Source organism: Takifugu rubripes, chromosome 12 (genome assembly GCF_901000725.2).
Source record: "Takifugu rubripes chromosome 12, fTakRub1.2, whole genome shotgun sequence".
Classification (NCBI taxonomy): Eukaryota; Metazoa; Chordata; class Actinopteri; order Tetraodontiformes; family Tetraodontidae; genus Takifugu; species Takifugu rubripes.
In genome coordinates this window covers 8,270,844-8,284,290 of record NC_042296.1, presented here as the reverse complement: position 1 = coordinate 8,284,290, position 13,447 = coordinate 8,270,844, and the positions used below count along the sequence as shown (strand labels likewise).

The following is a 13,447-nucleotide window of genomic DNA, read 5'->3' as shown; positions in this document are numbered from 1 at the left end:
CTGATCTGCATTAACGATCGATCCTTTTATTAAAAGGTGATTGCGAAACTTTTGACAATCATAATGAAGCATTCCTGAGACGTTTTATCCCGTTTTGTATTTATTTAATTCAACAATCCAAATAAAGTTTAATTTTCATACAAAAGTAAACAAAAATCTGTACACATCAAGATCTTTCATTTAAAAGTCACTGAAAAGTTGGCAAAATAATTTGTGGTTTTCTTAAAAAGGCGAATTTCTCTTGAAAATAAACATTTTGGTTTCTCCTCTGAATATTTGAAAGATCTACTGGACGTTTCACCGCTGATCACGTTTCTGTTCCGTTCTGATCATGTTCAGCTGGGATGGATCACATGACCCGACACCGTCACGTGACCCGACACCTTCACGTGGACAAGTTATGGTCGTACCTGCAGGAAAAACACACAAATGAAAGGTTGAAAGGTTTCTGCAGCTGTGAAGTCTCTGAAACACCACGACACCTAAAGGCATCACTCACTGTCGCACGCAGTCTGGGATCTGCACGTGCTCAGTGGGGACGAGCTCGGACAGATCCTTGAGGTTCTCCACAAAGCGAAGCTTCCTGCTGAACTTCGAGCTGAAGATGAGGAGGACGAGGGGATGGAGGGAGGAGGAAGAGGAGTTAAAGGAGAGAAGAGAACAGTTTGTGGTTGTGATGAAGAGGAGCACACCTGATGAAGGGTTTGATGATGGTGATGAGGGCTTTGATGTACCAGGTGGGATGAACCACGTAGAAGCCCTTCAGGTTCTTCCTCAGCCTGTAAACACACACTTGTGTGTGACGCCGTGTGTGTGTGTGCGTGTGTGTGTGTGTGCGTGCGTGTGTGCGTGCGTGTGTACCTCCGATCGATGGTGGTGTAACACTCTCTCAGCCAACCGATTCCTGGAAGTCTGTCTTTCTGACCTCCAGCACAAAAATACACAATCACGTAATTTTCCGCAACCATCAACTCCAGAGTTCCCACGACGTACCTGCGCCCGAACACATCACATCCCACCATTAATCCCAGTAAAAACGTTTCCCCTCAACAAAAGCTCTGGGTTCGAGGGTGAATCTCACCGGAACAGATTATCCATCACATACTGGTAATTTTCCAGGCTATTCTCAGGCAAGAAGCAGGAAGAAAACACAATGATGTCATTTGTTCCGTCTCCATAGTAACCTGAGAGCAGAGAGGGCAGAGGTGATCTCTAGCTAGGGTCCAGGTGACCTTTAGGTGATGGACAGGTGGTACCTCCGTGTGACAGAACCCTGAGAAAGGGCTGCAGGACACTCATGTTGACCCAGTTCTCCTGTGGGGGGTCACCGGTGGAAAAACAGCGCCACCTGGTGCCCTGTTTGTCCACCACGTCCTCCTGCTCCAGAGCTCCCAGTCCAGGCTGGTCTGCTCCTGCTCCAGAACCAGCCTGAGATTCGAACCTGGACCTGGGGCTGGAGCGGACTCCCCTCCGAGGCCGCGATGCCACACCGAGACGCCGAAGGTCGTCTAGAGGGCAACAGCGTGATGTCGTGGAACAGATAACAGGCAGAAAACCAGCTTGTCTGAAGGTCACCTTCCAGGTCGTAGATGGGGAAGGGCAGAGATTCACTGTCGGATGGCGTTTCCATGGCGTCCAGGTCGATGTCCAGCCCAGCGACATCATCATCATCATCCTCAGGCGAGAGGGAGAGGAAGGTCGAGGGGAAGTCGTCCGAGACGATCGACTCGCTGCGACCTGAGGACCAGCGTCAGTTATTTCCATGGCAACGGAAAAAACACGCCTGCAGCCCACATAAGCACGCTAGCAAAAGCACGCTAGCAAAAGCACGCTAGCAAAAGCACGTCAATGGATCTGAAATGGAGGAACCCGTTTGCACTCCGGCGGTCAAAGGTCAGGGAGTTCGACCCTGAGACAGAGGTCATGTGCGCTCACAGAAATGGGCGGGGCTTATCTACCCATGATGCAGAACCTTATTACCTAAAGAGAGACTGAGGGCCGGCGCCACCAGGACCTTCTTCTTCCTGGGTCGCGACCCCGACAATGGCAGACTGTTGGGAGGAGCTACAGAGAGGAAGTGAGGTCACGCAGACAAGTCACATTTTCAGGAGATTTCAAACGTGAAATTAATATTGTAAAACTTTTGATAGTCTGTTTACATTTCCTTCAAAATGGAACCTGGTACCTGGTCGGGCCCTGTTGGGGGTGGACGACAGCTGTCCTGTGGGGGGCGCCTCTTCTTCAGCATCTCCTGAAGAAAGAGGAGGAAGAGAGGAAGATCTTCGTATGAGGTGAGGTCACATGACATGTTCAGGTCGCCCAAAGTGAACCCACAACCTTCCATCAGGAACGAGAGCGTCAGATTCACCTGGATGGACGTCTGCTGGAGGTGAATGTGATGAAGGGATGAAGATGTGATCCTCTTCATCAGCTGATGCTGCTGGACCCTCCTCCTCCTCGTCCCCCTCCTCCTCCTCGTTCCCCTCCTCCTCCTCGTTCCCCTCCTCCTCCTCCTCCTCTGAGATGAAGAGCAGGAAAGTTCACATCTTCAGGTTACTTCCACACCACAAACGTTTGTACCTGTTTGATCCACACGAGTCGTTGCTGACGAACAGGCGGCAACAGCGACTGTGCGACCGTCAGAGGTGATGATGTCATCAGTTCCCTCATCGGTCACAGTGGACCTGAGTGGACCGATACACAGGTGACCCACGTTTACATGAACATACATTTAGCTTGTGATGCTAAAATATCAGAGCATTCAGTAATACAGAGGTTTCTGATACGAATGGATTTGGATGTGTTATTACACTGTTATTAAACTGTCAGTCGCGTGTATTATACGTGTATTATTTTTCTGGGATACAGGTGTTGTTGCTCAGATTATCTTCTGGTTTCCTGGGCTGAAGCCCATCAAAGGTGAGCAGGAGGATCAGAACCTGACCTGTGCGTGTTCTCCTGGTGACCTTCCTCCATGTTGCCACTGCAAAGATTTCACCACAGCTGATCACTGATCAATCGTCTCGCCTCTGACGTCACGGACACTAAAGTTCACCATGTCTGAAAATCAACAGGTTTTTCATGAAGGAGCAGAAACTCACCTCAACCAGACCGGAACATGGACCAAACTTCAGGTGAGACGAGTCACCGCGGAAGTTCACCTGCGCTCTCGCCGGATGACGTCACAGCGGACTTTCACCTATCAGCACCAGCACAGCAGAGGGGCGGGGCTTCCGCGGCTCAGGTGGGGCTTGTTGGTGTGGCAACGGTACTGTACCGGTCTAGGTGTGTGTGTGTTTTTAATGTGTTCGCGTGTCTCCACAGGTTGTTACAGACAGGTCCAGTCAGGTCCGATCCTCCTCGGTTTGAGTCCTTTGTTGCTAAGGTGCGACGACAGGCATGCTAGCCGCTCAGCTAAGCGCTAAAATTAGCATGCTAGCATTTCCGTAGCAGAAAATGTTATTACATTTTTGATAGAACCGAACCTCCATACACTGATAGAACAGCTCAGCTGCTATTATTTTAACGTTCCATTTAAAAAATAGAAATGGAATTAACTTTTCTAGTAGTTGTTAATGTTTGAGTTGTGAATGGACGAGTTCGTGACCAGCAGGGGGCAGCGCTCATCTTTCAGAACCATCAGCTGAGTTACTTAATGTACCGACGATCAGAGTGGAGAAAATAAACAGAAGAAATTTAATTTTCTGCTGGTTTCCTCTCCACCGGTGAGCCTGGTCGAGTCCTTCATGTCCGACACCCTCCATGTTGTAGTCCCACACCAGCTCTGGCCACTAGGTGGCGGGATTTCTGCTAAACTGTTGGAAGCGGCTGTAGTTGGACACACACTTCAAGTTGGACAAAACAACCGACAGTTCCTTTATTGCCATTGTGCATGAACGTTGACACTGCAGGTTACACACCAAGAATCATGTGAACTGGCGAACACGCCGACCTGCCAGTCATGTGCTCCCGTCGACCTCAGTGCTGGTTTTGGATTGGTTGATGGCTTTAGCAACAAACTACTTGCTGTTCAGGCCCCGCCCCCAAATGCTGAACTCCAAAGGAATGCATAAGTGTGAAAATACAGATTACACCGTTTGATATTACTGCACACGAGTTTACCAACGTCAGGATAATGTGGGACATCAGGAAAAAGCCACGACTGTCGCTAAGGTGCTGAAATGTGTTCAGGAACCACAATGTAGCATCGAGGCTCTTTAAACACACACATATATTCTTATATACAAAATCCGAATCAGCGGCGATGCAGGAGTTCCATAAGCAACATCAGGTACGCAGATGTGGATTAGAATTCAAAAACAAAAGTCCTCCAGGGTTTTCACAGACGTCAGGACGTTCTGCTGATGCGTCGGCGTGGCAACAACCCCCACCGATGCTTCGGGAGAATCTGGGAATGATTTAAAGTGACTTTCTGTGTGTTAACAGTCGGCCTCTGGAAAAACGGGCTGCAGCCGGATGTTGCACAAACATTTATGTCGTGTTGAGATCCGAGTTTGATTCAATGACAGTTTTTAAACGTCTGCAGGCCTCGATACCTCAAACCTGAGGCTTTTGTCTCATGAAGAGTCGCCGATGTGGTTGGTTAAAACAGGAATTAAAAGAGTTGCTCAAAGTTTTTGACCATTTAGCAAATAACAGATGATCTGGGTAAGATGAAATCGAAATAAACCATCGCGATGATTTCAGTTATGTTTGGATCTGAAAGTTAACTTCTTACGCCTTCAGTTGCTAAAGCTAACAGGCTAACACCTAGTAAAATGTTTGTTGACTAATAAGCTTTTATAAATCAATATCAATATTATTTTGCACTTTAGTTTGACAGCCTTAATTCAGGGAAACAATTCTAATTTAATAAGACTTAATGAGGGTTAAACACTAAATGTAGCCATTTTCCAGTCTTATTGTACAATTTCCTTTCACTGAAATGAGACGCCGACGAGCTAATTAACAATGAGGATCATTAGTTTTTTGTTGTTAATGATATTGGACAGTTGCTAGATTGACGGACGGGAGGTCTAGAACTGCCTTAACTAACACTTGATTAGCGTAGCTCCGGTGTAGCTTTAGCAGAAGTGACATGAACTGTTTGAGCTTCTTTGGTTCGTGGAAAACTGATTTCAGCTCAGAAAATGTTTGAACAACCGCAGCTGAAACACACGAACGCGCGGTTCTGGGCAGCCAATCACACGCGGGCTTGGGCCACAGTGCGCTCGCCAGCCCGATGTTTACCAGGGGAGGCGGATAAGACCGGAGCCAACGCTCCGCAGATTTACCTGAGAATCGGAAACACCTGAAGCCAAATGTGGGCGGAGCGCCGTCCCGACACAAAATATGGGCCCCGTTTTCTCGACGTTTGGATGTGCTTCGCCTGTCTGGACCCGTTGGTAGCTGATCAGTAACATAACTAATATCTTCCTTTATTGGCGAGAAACTTTGACGCGGTTGGTCGTCGTGATCGATCGATACAGAATCCCGTTTTCTCCCAGTGTGACGGAAGAATAATCGGAGCGTCGTGACAGCGTGGGGGGGGGGGTGGGGGGGTGTTCTCCTTATTGGAGTCAAGAGGGTTTAACAACGTGACCGGACACAGAAAGTCGGATTTGGACCGTTTATATGAGAAGTTTATGGTTCTATAGAGATATATGTTTATAGAGCTTATTCATACTGAAACAAAACACAACCCATAATTTAAATCAGAAATATACTACCAGTTTAAAACGCATGCCCCTCCCCCGTCTGTAGTGCTCCGCCTTCCTGCCAGCAGTCACAATCACGCAGGACCGAACATGAACGCGGTGGCAGCGGTGGTTAACGGGACATCGTTGCTATGTCATGCAGAGATAGTGGGCAGTGGGGGGGGGGGTTGAGCACAGAGGAGCAGAGGGAGGTGTTGGTGGGACAGTCAGTGGCGATGCTCAGTGGTTGCTAGCGTGAATCCCCGAGCCAGAGGCCGGCTCCGCTCAGGTCTAGCTGACGGCCAGGCTGTCTGTCTGGGCCTCTGGAGTCTCTGATGGCGAGCCCGGCTCCTCGGGGGGGTCTTCTGTGCTGGTGCTCGTGGAGACCTGAGTGGGGGCGCCGTACACCAAAGAGGCCCCCTGGCGCTCCGACGTGGACCCCGCCTCCGCCTCATCCTCCTCCGGTTCCGAGGCGGGGGTGAGGTGCAGCGATCCCGGCAGTTTGACGGGGCAGAAGGCCGAGCCGGTCGGGATGAAGTTGACCTTGTTTTTGTCGGGGCAGGAGAACAGGGGGGCCGAGGCCGCCGCCGACTGCCTGGAGCTACGGGGAACACGGAGCAGGGTGAGGACCCCCCGCCCACATCCAAAGCCGACACCGTGATCAAAGACGCCTACCTCATCTCTTCGAAGGCTTTGATCTTCTCGCAGCCTTCCGGAGGTTCGCGCTTGAACATGTAGCTGTTGTTGGGCTTCGGCGAAGACGCGAACTTGGGCAGTGGCGAGCTGCTTCCGCTGTCTGTCAACAGAGAATCACGCCTGAGCCAAACGCCACAAGTCTGACGTCATGTTTACGTGGTGGCCGGTAACGAGGAGGCGGCTGTGGTCAGCGCCCGGGCTCACCTTTGTCCCGGTCAAACAGGAGGTCCTCTGTGGAGTAGGGACTGCCGTCATGTGACCCCGGTGGACAGGCCGGCGAGGGACACGGGGACAGACTGGAGCAGCTGCTGGACCGGCCAGGCGCTGAGGGGGTCTGGGTGTCCACGCTGCGGGTGCTGCTGCTGCGCTGCTGGGGAGGGAACGGCGCCCGCCGCCCGTCAGGGACCTCCAGCGACTATGGAGAGCAGGAAAGCGTCAGCGAAGGAGCCTAAATACTGGAGACAGTGACCGACAGAGGCGCCCACCTTTAGCTCCTCCTTCTCGCCGTTGTCTTTGATGAAGACCTTCTCCAGCTCGTGGTTGATGCCCTCCATGCTGCTGGGCACCCTGGAGATGGAGGGCTTTGGCACCGTGATGTTGGACAGTGGCATCTGGGCCGACTTCGACATGGAAAACTGCTGCAATGGAAACAAAAACATCCCAAAACGAAGCAAATGGAGGTGAGCAGGAATGTCGTGGACGGAGCCTGACAGGTGTCACTCAAGATATAAGCTCACGTGACCCCCCCCTTCCAGAGTTTAACGGGCTGCGTCCTACCTGACTGTGGGAGGTTATGGAGGTGTGGTTGCTGAGGGCGCTGTAGGTGGCGCTGTTGTGCTGCAGGGGGGGCAGCTGCTCTTTACCGTGTCGCACCCCTTGTTTAGAACGTTGGAGATGCTGCCGGAGCTTCACAATCTGCTGAAGGAAACAGATGAGAGGAGTCAGAGGTCGTGACCTGCACCTCCCGAGGAACCTCCTGAGGAACCTGCAGCTCCTGAGGAACCTCCTGAGGAACCCGCAGCTCCTGAGGAACCCGCAGCTCCTGAGGAACCTCTACCAAGGAAATGCAGGAGTAGAAAAAACCCGTTTCTATTGGATTCATGTGAAGAATCTTCAGTAAACCAACCTCAGAATAAAGAGGACTGATGTGTAAACTAAACTGAGTGTAAACTGAGCAGCACTCTGATGTCCATCAGTCCAGCAGAACATGTCCCAACATGTCCCAACATGTCTGCTCTCACAACCACACGTTTATCAACATCAGGGCAGCTCAGACAGGAACAACTTCAACATCTGCTACTTTAGTGACGATAATGAATTTGCTTTTTAAAGCATTAAAAGCTTTGCTTTTCTGTTGCCTTTGATGTATGAATGTTCTAATTTGGCGTACATTCGCATTATAATCCTCCTCAGTAAAGGTGACAGCCCCCAGATGGGATGAATCTTGTCCTTTTCAGAAACAGGAAGTCAGAAACAGGAAGTCGGAGACAAGAAGATTGCACCACCTCTCTGCTGCTGGAACCACGAGGTCATTTAAAACAGCCACCTCACGATGTCACACACAAGCTAAAATAACGGAATCCCCTCCTCGGTGTCCAGAGTGTGAAGACTAAACGTGTGCATGTGCGTGCGAGCGTCCTGCCTCTTTGAGCTGGTTGGTGCTGCCCAGTGATGCAGAGCGCTGGTGGGTGCTCGTCTTCTCTGCTGCTTCCTCACTCCAACATCCAGGAGTCTGAAGACACAGAAACGTTACTGTAAATGATGAGGTCAACACTGTTCAGCTGTCCCAGTGCATTGTGGGTAAAGCTAATTCTGGACAAAGACATGGTTGAAAATTAAGGTCAAATTACAAACGGACAAAAACAGGTTTCAAATAAATATCAATAAAAAAATGTGTCACATTCGTGTTGAATAATAGTTGTTGTTCTGGCTCAGCATCGGTTACAGCTAAGAATAAAGAAAATGTTTTATAAAGACATTCTGGAATAACTGATAACAAAAACACAGCTGCCTGTGAATCAATAATGAATCATTAATTCAGAAATGATGCTTCGGAACTGACGCAGCAGCAGAGACGCAGCAGCAGAGACGCAGCAGCAGAGACGCAGCAGCAGAGACGCAGAAGCAGCAGAGACGCAGCAGCAGCAGAGACGCAGCAGCAGAGACGCGGCAGCAGAGACGCAGCAGCAGAGACGCAGCAGCAGAGACGCAGCAGCAGAGACGCAGCAGCAGCAGAGATGCAGCAGCAGAGACGCAGCAGCAGCAGAGATGCAGCAGCAGAGACGCAGAAGCAGAGACGCAGCAGCAGCAGAGACGCAGCAGCAGAGACGCAGCAGCAGCAGAGACGCAGCAGCAGAGACGCAGCAGCAGCAGAGACGCAGCAGCAGAGACGCAGCAGCAGAGACGCGGCAGCAGAGACGCAGCAGCAGAGATGCAGCAGCAGAGACGCAGCAGCAGCAGACGCAGCAGCAGAGACGCAGCAGAGACGCGGCAGCAGAGACGCGGCAGCAGAGACGCAGCAGCAGAGATGCAGCAGCAGAGACGCAGCAGCAGAGATGCAGCAGCAGACGCAGCAGCAGAGATGCAGCAGCAGAGATGCAGCAGCAGAGACGCAGCAGAGACGCAGCAGCAGAGACGCAGCAGCAGCAGAGATGCAGCAGCAGAGACGCAGCAGCAGAGACGCAGCAGCAGCAGAGATGCAGCAGCAGACGCAGCAGCAGAGACGCGGCAGCAGAGACGCGGCAGCAGAGACGCGGCAGCAGAGGCGCAGCAGCAGAGACGCAGCAGCAGAGACGCAGCAGCAGAGACGCAGCAGCAGAGATGCGCTTTCAGCCCTCATGAGTTAATAATAAACCAGGTTTAAAGCCAACGGTTCAAATCGACTTTGAAGCTCCACAAACACAGAGGTGGTAAATGTCATGTAACCTGCAAGTCCGTTGGATGTGTGTGTGTGTGTGCATGTGTGTGTGTGAGCTGAACTGACAGCAGAAAGGTGTGGGCATAAATAAAACACTCCTTTAATGGAAGCGTTCATGCGGGCCTATCAAACATTAGCCTGATATAAATACTTTTCCCCCCACACACGTCTGGACGTGGCCTTTAGGCTCCACCCACATTCTGTGATGGAGCTTTAGGGGGCAGATAAAAGCCCCGTGATGAAATTCAGCTGTGATAAATGTACAAATCGTGTTTGTTTAATGAATCTGTGCATCGAACCACATCTGCGTGTACCAGCACGCGTCTGAGTTCAGGCCATACCCACATTTCTTCTTTCCGTCATTCGTCAGTCTCCTGCCGGGCTAAAAAATGAGTTTTGTGTAGGAAGGGGTCACGTCAGGGGCGAGCTCACCTGTGTGGATTTCTCTTTCATACAGGATGAGTGGAGCACATGGGGGTCACGAGGCCACTGCCCAGTGAGGTAGGGCCCAGTGATGGCGCCCAGCGAGGAAGCGCGGCAAATGGCGGCGGAGCTTCGCACCTGCTGGGACGGCGTCTTTTCAACTGCATCAGAAGAAAGAATAACATTTGATCACCATTTAATCACGGTTCATTGATCCAAAAAATCTTTAAGTCAATCGGAGGCTAAAACATCAACGCTGGGCGTGAGCGACTGGCGTTTCCACCTTGACCACTTCAGCCAATCCTGTGCGTGCGGACACCGGATCCCTCATCCGGCCCGTGTTCCCAGTTAGACTGCTGGTCTAACAATAGAGAATCCAATTAAATGAAGAATAGTTCACTGACACTCGCTGTGAAATCCACAGGATTATAGCCACACTGGGGGAACAGCGTGAGAGCGGCGGTGAGCTCACAGACACGTCAACCGAGAGTACTGATCCGACGGAACCAGAACTTCCAGGACAGACAAAAAAAAACCCCAGTGATCTTAGACTGGAAACTGGTGTCAGCACACAGAGAAGTGATGAGATCCCTCACACACAGCCAAAGGAATATTACTGCCTCCTCTCCGACTTTAATCTGTTGTTGAGATGTTGAAGGTGGATGTACAGATGTGCCTGCTTTGGCGCCCCTCGGCCGCTAGGTGTCTCTGTTCCCTCTGAGAGCAGAAACCCAACATTTAATATCAGAGGAAGAAGGAAAACCTCAGTTCTTCTTCACACACCCTCAACTATTGTGATGTCTGGACTCCTGTCTGCTTGTTGAAAGATGGAAGATAGATACCAATAAAAAAAACTATGTAAAAGAACAACAAATACACCCTCAGAGAGATTCATGTTCACACTTGCATCAGATTGCTCGGCGCATTACTCTCAGCCTTTGACAGATCAGAAAGTATCAGAGCATTTTTATTGTGTCTACACAAGCGGTTGGTTTGTTGGCAGTTCCTTTTATCAGATTAGATCAATGAGGTTAATAAAATGTTAGAAACCACATTAGGAGAATGTCATTCATTCTGATATATTTAATACATAATAATGCAACTACCGGTAGATTTATTAAAGAGCTCCTAAAAATGGACGGTATTTACGGTAACGTCTCCAAATGTGGTGAAATCTGAACTTTGCTGTGAAATTTCCCACACTCTCCTGTCTGGCTGCCCCCTCGAGCAAATACAACAAGGTTGTTGCTAAATCTGAGCAAACAAACATCAGTAAAGTCAACATCTGGAGGCGCATGCATCACTGCTGGATTAAAAGGGAAAGACGTTTAGCTTAGCCTGTCTATTAGCACAGTCAGAAGGGGGATCCCAGGTCGCAGGGACGGAGGGCAGGAGTTGTAAAATATTCTGCTTAGTTAAGTAGAAAATTGTTCAAATTCATTATCAAGGTGAAAAAGGTGCCAGAATCATTCGGTCAGTGTTCATTACTGCCAAACCAGTCAGAAAACCCTGACAACACAGCCCTGCTTGCACCAAACAGCTGACGGAGGAAACAATAGCTGTTATCTGACTGGGCGTCACACTAAAGCAGGCAGGTGCTTTGTTGCCTGGTTCAACACGCAGGAAGAGACATAAAACATCATTATAAGCTATAGGCAGCACTGACAACAGCCTTGCACGTTGAAGTTTGTTCTGGTTGGACAAATACATTTATCATTTGGTTTATTTGCAGTTGAACGACATTCCTTTTCTCTCTCTCACACTCGTGCACTCTCACACGCACAGGCCTGGTCTAACATTTGCCAGATAGTGTTTTTATGTGGATGCCTGTAGTTGCAGAGGATGGCCTGTTTACCCAGAGGGCTGTGTTTACGTCTCTGCAAGGCCTCAATGTTGCCATAGGAGCGACAGAGGAACAGTTGACGACATGTTTTCGCGTTTTAATGGTAAAAGATAAAAATAATAAACTGGCAGTGTGGTTTGCGTGTTGACTGCAGATAATAGGAGTCTGGCTAATCATCCGTGTCATGTAGATTAGACTCTTGTTTATCCACTAAAAAGCAGCTGCATCATCGTGCATCCATTTCCAGGCATTTTTACCTCGTAACAGCCGAGATAAATGTCATGTAATAACACCGACAGACGCATAATCGACATTATTAGCTTTAACTTGCAGTTGTAATGTGTTCGAGCATATTCACATAAAAGCCTGGACAGCGATGTGATTAAACCTTTACAACTGTATTCGCAACAACGGTGTCGGGTTTAATGTTTAATTACTGGCAATACGTGTCGATTTTTACAACGTCAAACACGATAAACCGTATTTATCACAACCCAATACCAAAGCTAATCCACTAGCCTAGCATCTGTGAAATGGGTTGTTCGTTCGTAGTTTCTCCCTCATTCAAACGCTCCATAGAAAATCTGACCGTTTTCCCTAGTCAGCGTTTTCGGGAAAGTTGGACATGTTTGGAACCATTTATAAAGCCTCTACCAGAATGAGAGGATAATAGTTTACAGTTCGGCGTATGTTTTATCTCAAAAACTGAGCGATTTCGATGTTAATTCTTTATAATCGTGAGCAGCTTTGGCTGCTGTTTCCATTAGCTGCTCTCATCAAAACAAGGTGGCGCCTCGTGGCGAATGTTAGGAGAAAATATTAAATTTGATATTTTTCCATCATTCCTGGACAGACAGCTGACCACACACACGCCGAAGCAAAGGAGGTTGATGGGCGAATCATACACGTTGATTGGAATTGATTCCAACGCGCGATTAGAATTCATTCATCGAGGAAAGCACGAAATTGTTGTTTTTTCTAAGCTAATTTCCCGTGACGAAACGTCATTTAGCTTTAGCATCAGACGATGTGCACGTCAGTCGCTCCCTCCAGAGTAAACTTCATTTGGCGTCTTTAAATGCCGATTTTACCTCTAGACGGGGGCGAATAGACACAGCGTTCCGGTGAGGTCCTGCTGTCCGGCGGTGAAACGGTCTGCCTGCGGACCAGCCTGCCGTCCGAGCCGTTTCCACCCGGGTTGGCGGGACTGGAGCAACGGGACGTCGACGGTCCTGCGTTGCTGCCGGCTGATGATGATGAGGAGGAGGAAACGGAGCGGGTTGGGCTGTGCTGATCTCCACGCAGGAGCTGGAACGGCACCGTGGCACGGACGGGCTGCAGCCGGACCGCGGTGCTGGTGCCGCTGCAGGAGGCTGTAGGAGAGCCGCTGTGTTTGAGCCGCTGCGGGGATGAGCTGAAATCTGCAGCGGATTCTGACATAATCAGCCTCCTCCGGTCGGTAAACAAGCTGTTTATGTAATAAAACGAGTCGTTACAGCAAAAGTTGACCCGACGCAAGTTGCTACAGTCACAAGCATGATCTCACAAAGTTAGTTTACAGCCTCCATCGTTATATTCCCGTCATTAAAACAGAGAGAACAGGTTTAAACGTTGAGTCTAAGATGAAACACGAGTTAAAAACTTACAGGAAAGTTCGGTTTTAAGCCAAGTCCAAACTCAGTTTCCAACATATCAGTTTTCTGGCTGAACTTCTAGTGAAGTTGGAGGGAGGGCGGGAACAAGGCCAAGGCTGCCCTCTGATTGGTCCAGCGCTACTTCCTGTCAAACCTAAACGCCTGTTCATTGGATACGAGTATGCTTCAGCCAATGAGCGAGCGTTCTCAAAACCAGAACTCCTCACCAGTGGTTCTC

The 13,447-nt window shown here is 49.6% G+C and overlaps 2 protein-coding genes across 6 annotated transcripts; both read right to left on the bottom strand.

Moving 5' to 3' along the window:
• Window positions 1–87: 87 nt before the first annotated feature.
• LOC101074057 (BCL2/adenovirus E1B 19 kDa protein-interacting protein 2-like) lies at window positions 88–3,229 on the bottom strand. 2 transcript variants are annotated; one of them, XM_029844594.1, is made up of 13 exons: window positions 3,102–3,229; window positions 2,945–2,983; window positions 2,581–2,684; window positions 2,369–2,518; window positions 2,186–2,251; window positions 1,981–2,064; window positions 1,576–1,737; window positions 1,257–1,508; window positions 1,082–1,184; window positions 862–993; window positions 693–779; window positions 500–598; window positions 88–410 (listed from the first exon to the last, which is right to left on the bottom strand). In XM_029844594.1, exons 2-13 carry the CDS (start codon window positions 2,974–2,976, stop codon window positions 386–388), a joined length of 1,296 nt encoding a protein of 431 aa, XP_029700454.1. In that variant the 5' UTR covers window positions 2,977–2,983; window positions 3,102–3,229; the 3' UTR covers window positions 88–385. The 2 variants fall into 2 exon arrangements, with proteins under 2 accessions (XP_029700454.1, XP_029700455.1); XM_029844595.1 differs by having other exon boundaries at window positions 2,945–3,029; window positions 3,102–3,174.
• A 634-nt stretch (window positions 3,230–3,863) lies between these two features.
• glcci1a (glucocorticoid induced 1a) lies at window positions 3,864–13,346 on the bottom strand. Of its 4 annotated transcripts, none has more exons than XM_011609244.2 (9): window positions 13,222–13,346; window positions 12,667–13,043; window positions 9,742–9,893; window positions 8,035–8,124; window positions 7,170–7,310; window positions 6,878–7,030; window positions 6,597–6,807; window positions 6,372–6,492; window positions 3,864–6,297 (listed from the first exon to the last, which is right to left on the bottom strand). In XM_011609244.2, exons 2-9 carry the CDS (start codon window positions 13,013–13,015, stop codon window positions 5,988–5,990), a joined length of 1,527 nt encoding a protein of 508 aa, XP_011607546.1. In that variant the 5' UTR covers window positions 13,016–13,043; window positions 13,222–13,346; the 3' UTR covers window positions 3,864–5,987. The 4 variants fall into 4 exon arrangements, with proteins under 4 accessions (XP_011607546.1, XP_003969219.1, XP_029700440.1 ...); XM_003969170.3 differs by having other exon boundaries at window positions 6,878–7,027; XM_029844580.1 differs by having other exon boundaries at window positions 7,170–7,307; window positions 13,222–13,345.
• Between the last annotated feature and the right edge of the window lie 101 nt (window positions 13,347–13,447).

Bases quoted from the DNA above. Each gene is read 5' to 3' on its own strand.
- LOC101074057 (XM_029844594.1), bottom strand. From the start codon at position 2,976: ATGGAGGAAGGTCACCAGGAGAACACGCACAG. The intron at 780-861 runs GTACACACGCAC...GTGTGTTTACAG, and splicing joins TACACCACCATCGATCGGAG to GCTGAGGAAGAACCTGAAGG. The intron at 411-499 runs GTGAGTGATGCC...TTTTTCCTGCAG, and splicing joins ATCCCAGACTGCGTGCGACA to GTACGACCATAACTTGTCCA.
- glcci1a (XM_011609244.2), bottom strand. From the start codon at position 13,015: ATGTCAGAATCCGCTGCAGATTTCAGCTCATCCCCGCAGCGGCTCAAA. The intron at 7,311-8,034 runs GCAGGACGCTCG...TGTTTCCTTCAG, and splicing joins GCACCAACCAGCTCAAAGAG to CAGATTGTGAAGCTCCGGCA. The intron at 7,031-7,169 runs GTAGGACGCAGC...TTTCCATTGCAG, and splicing joins CCATAACCTCCCACAGTCAG to CAGTTTTCCATGTCGAAGTC.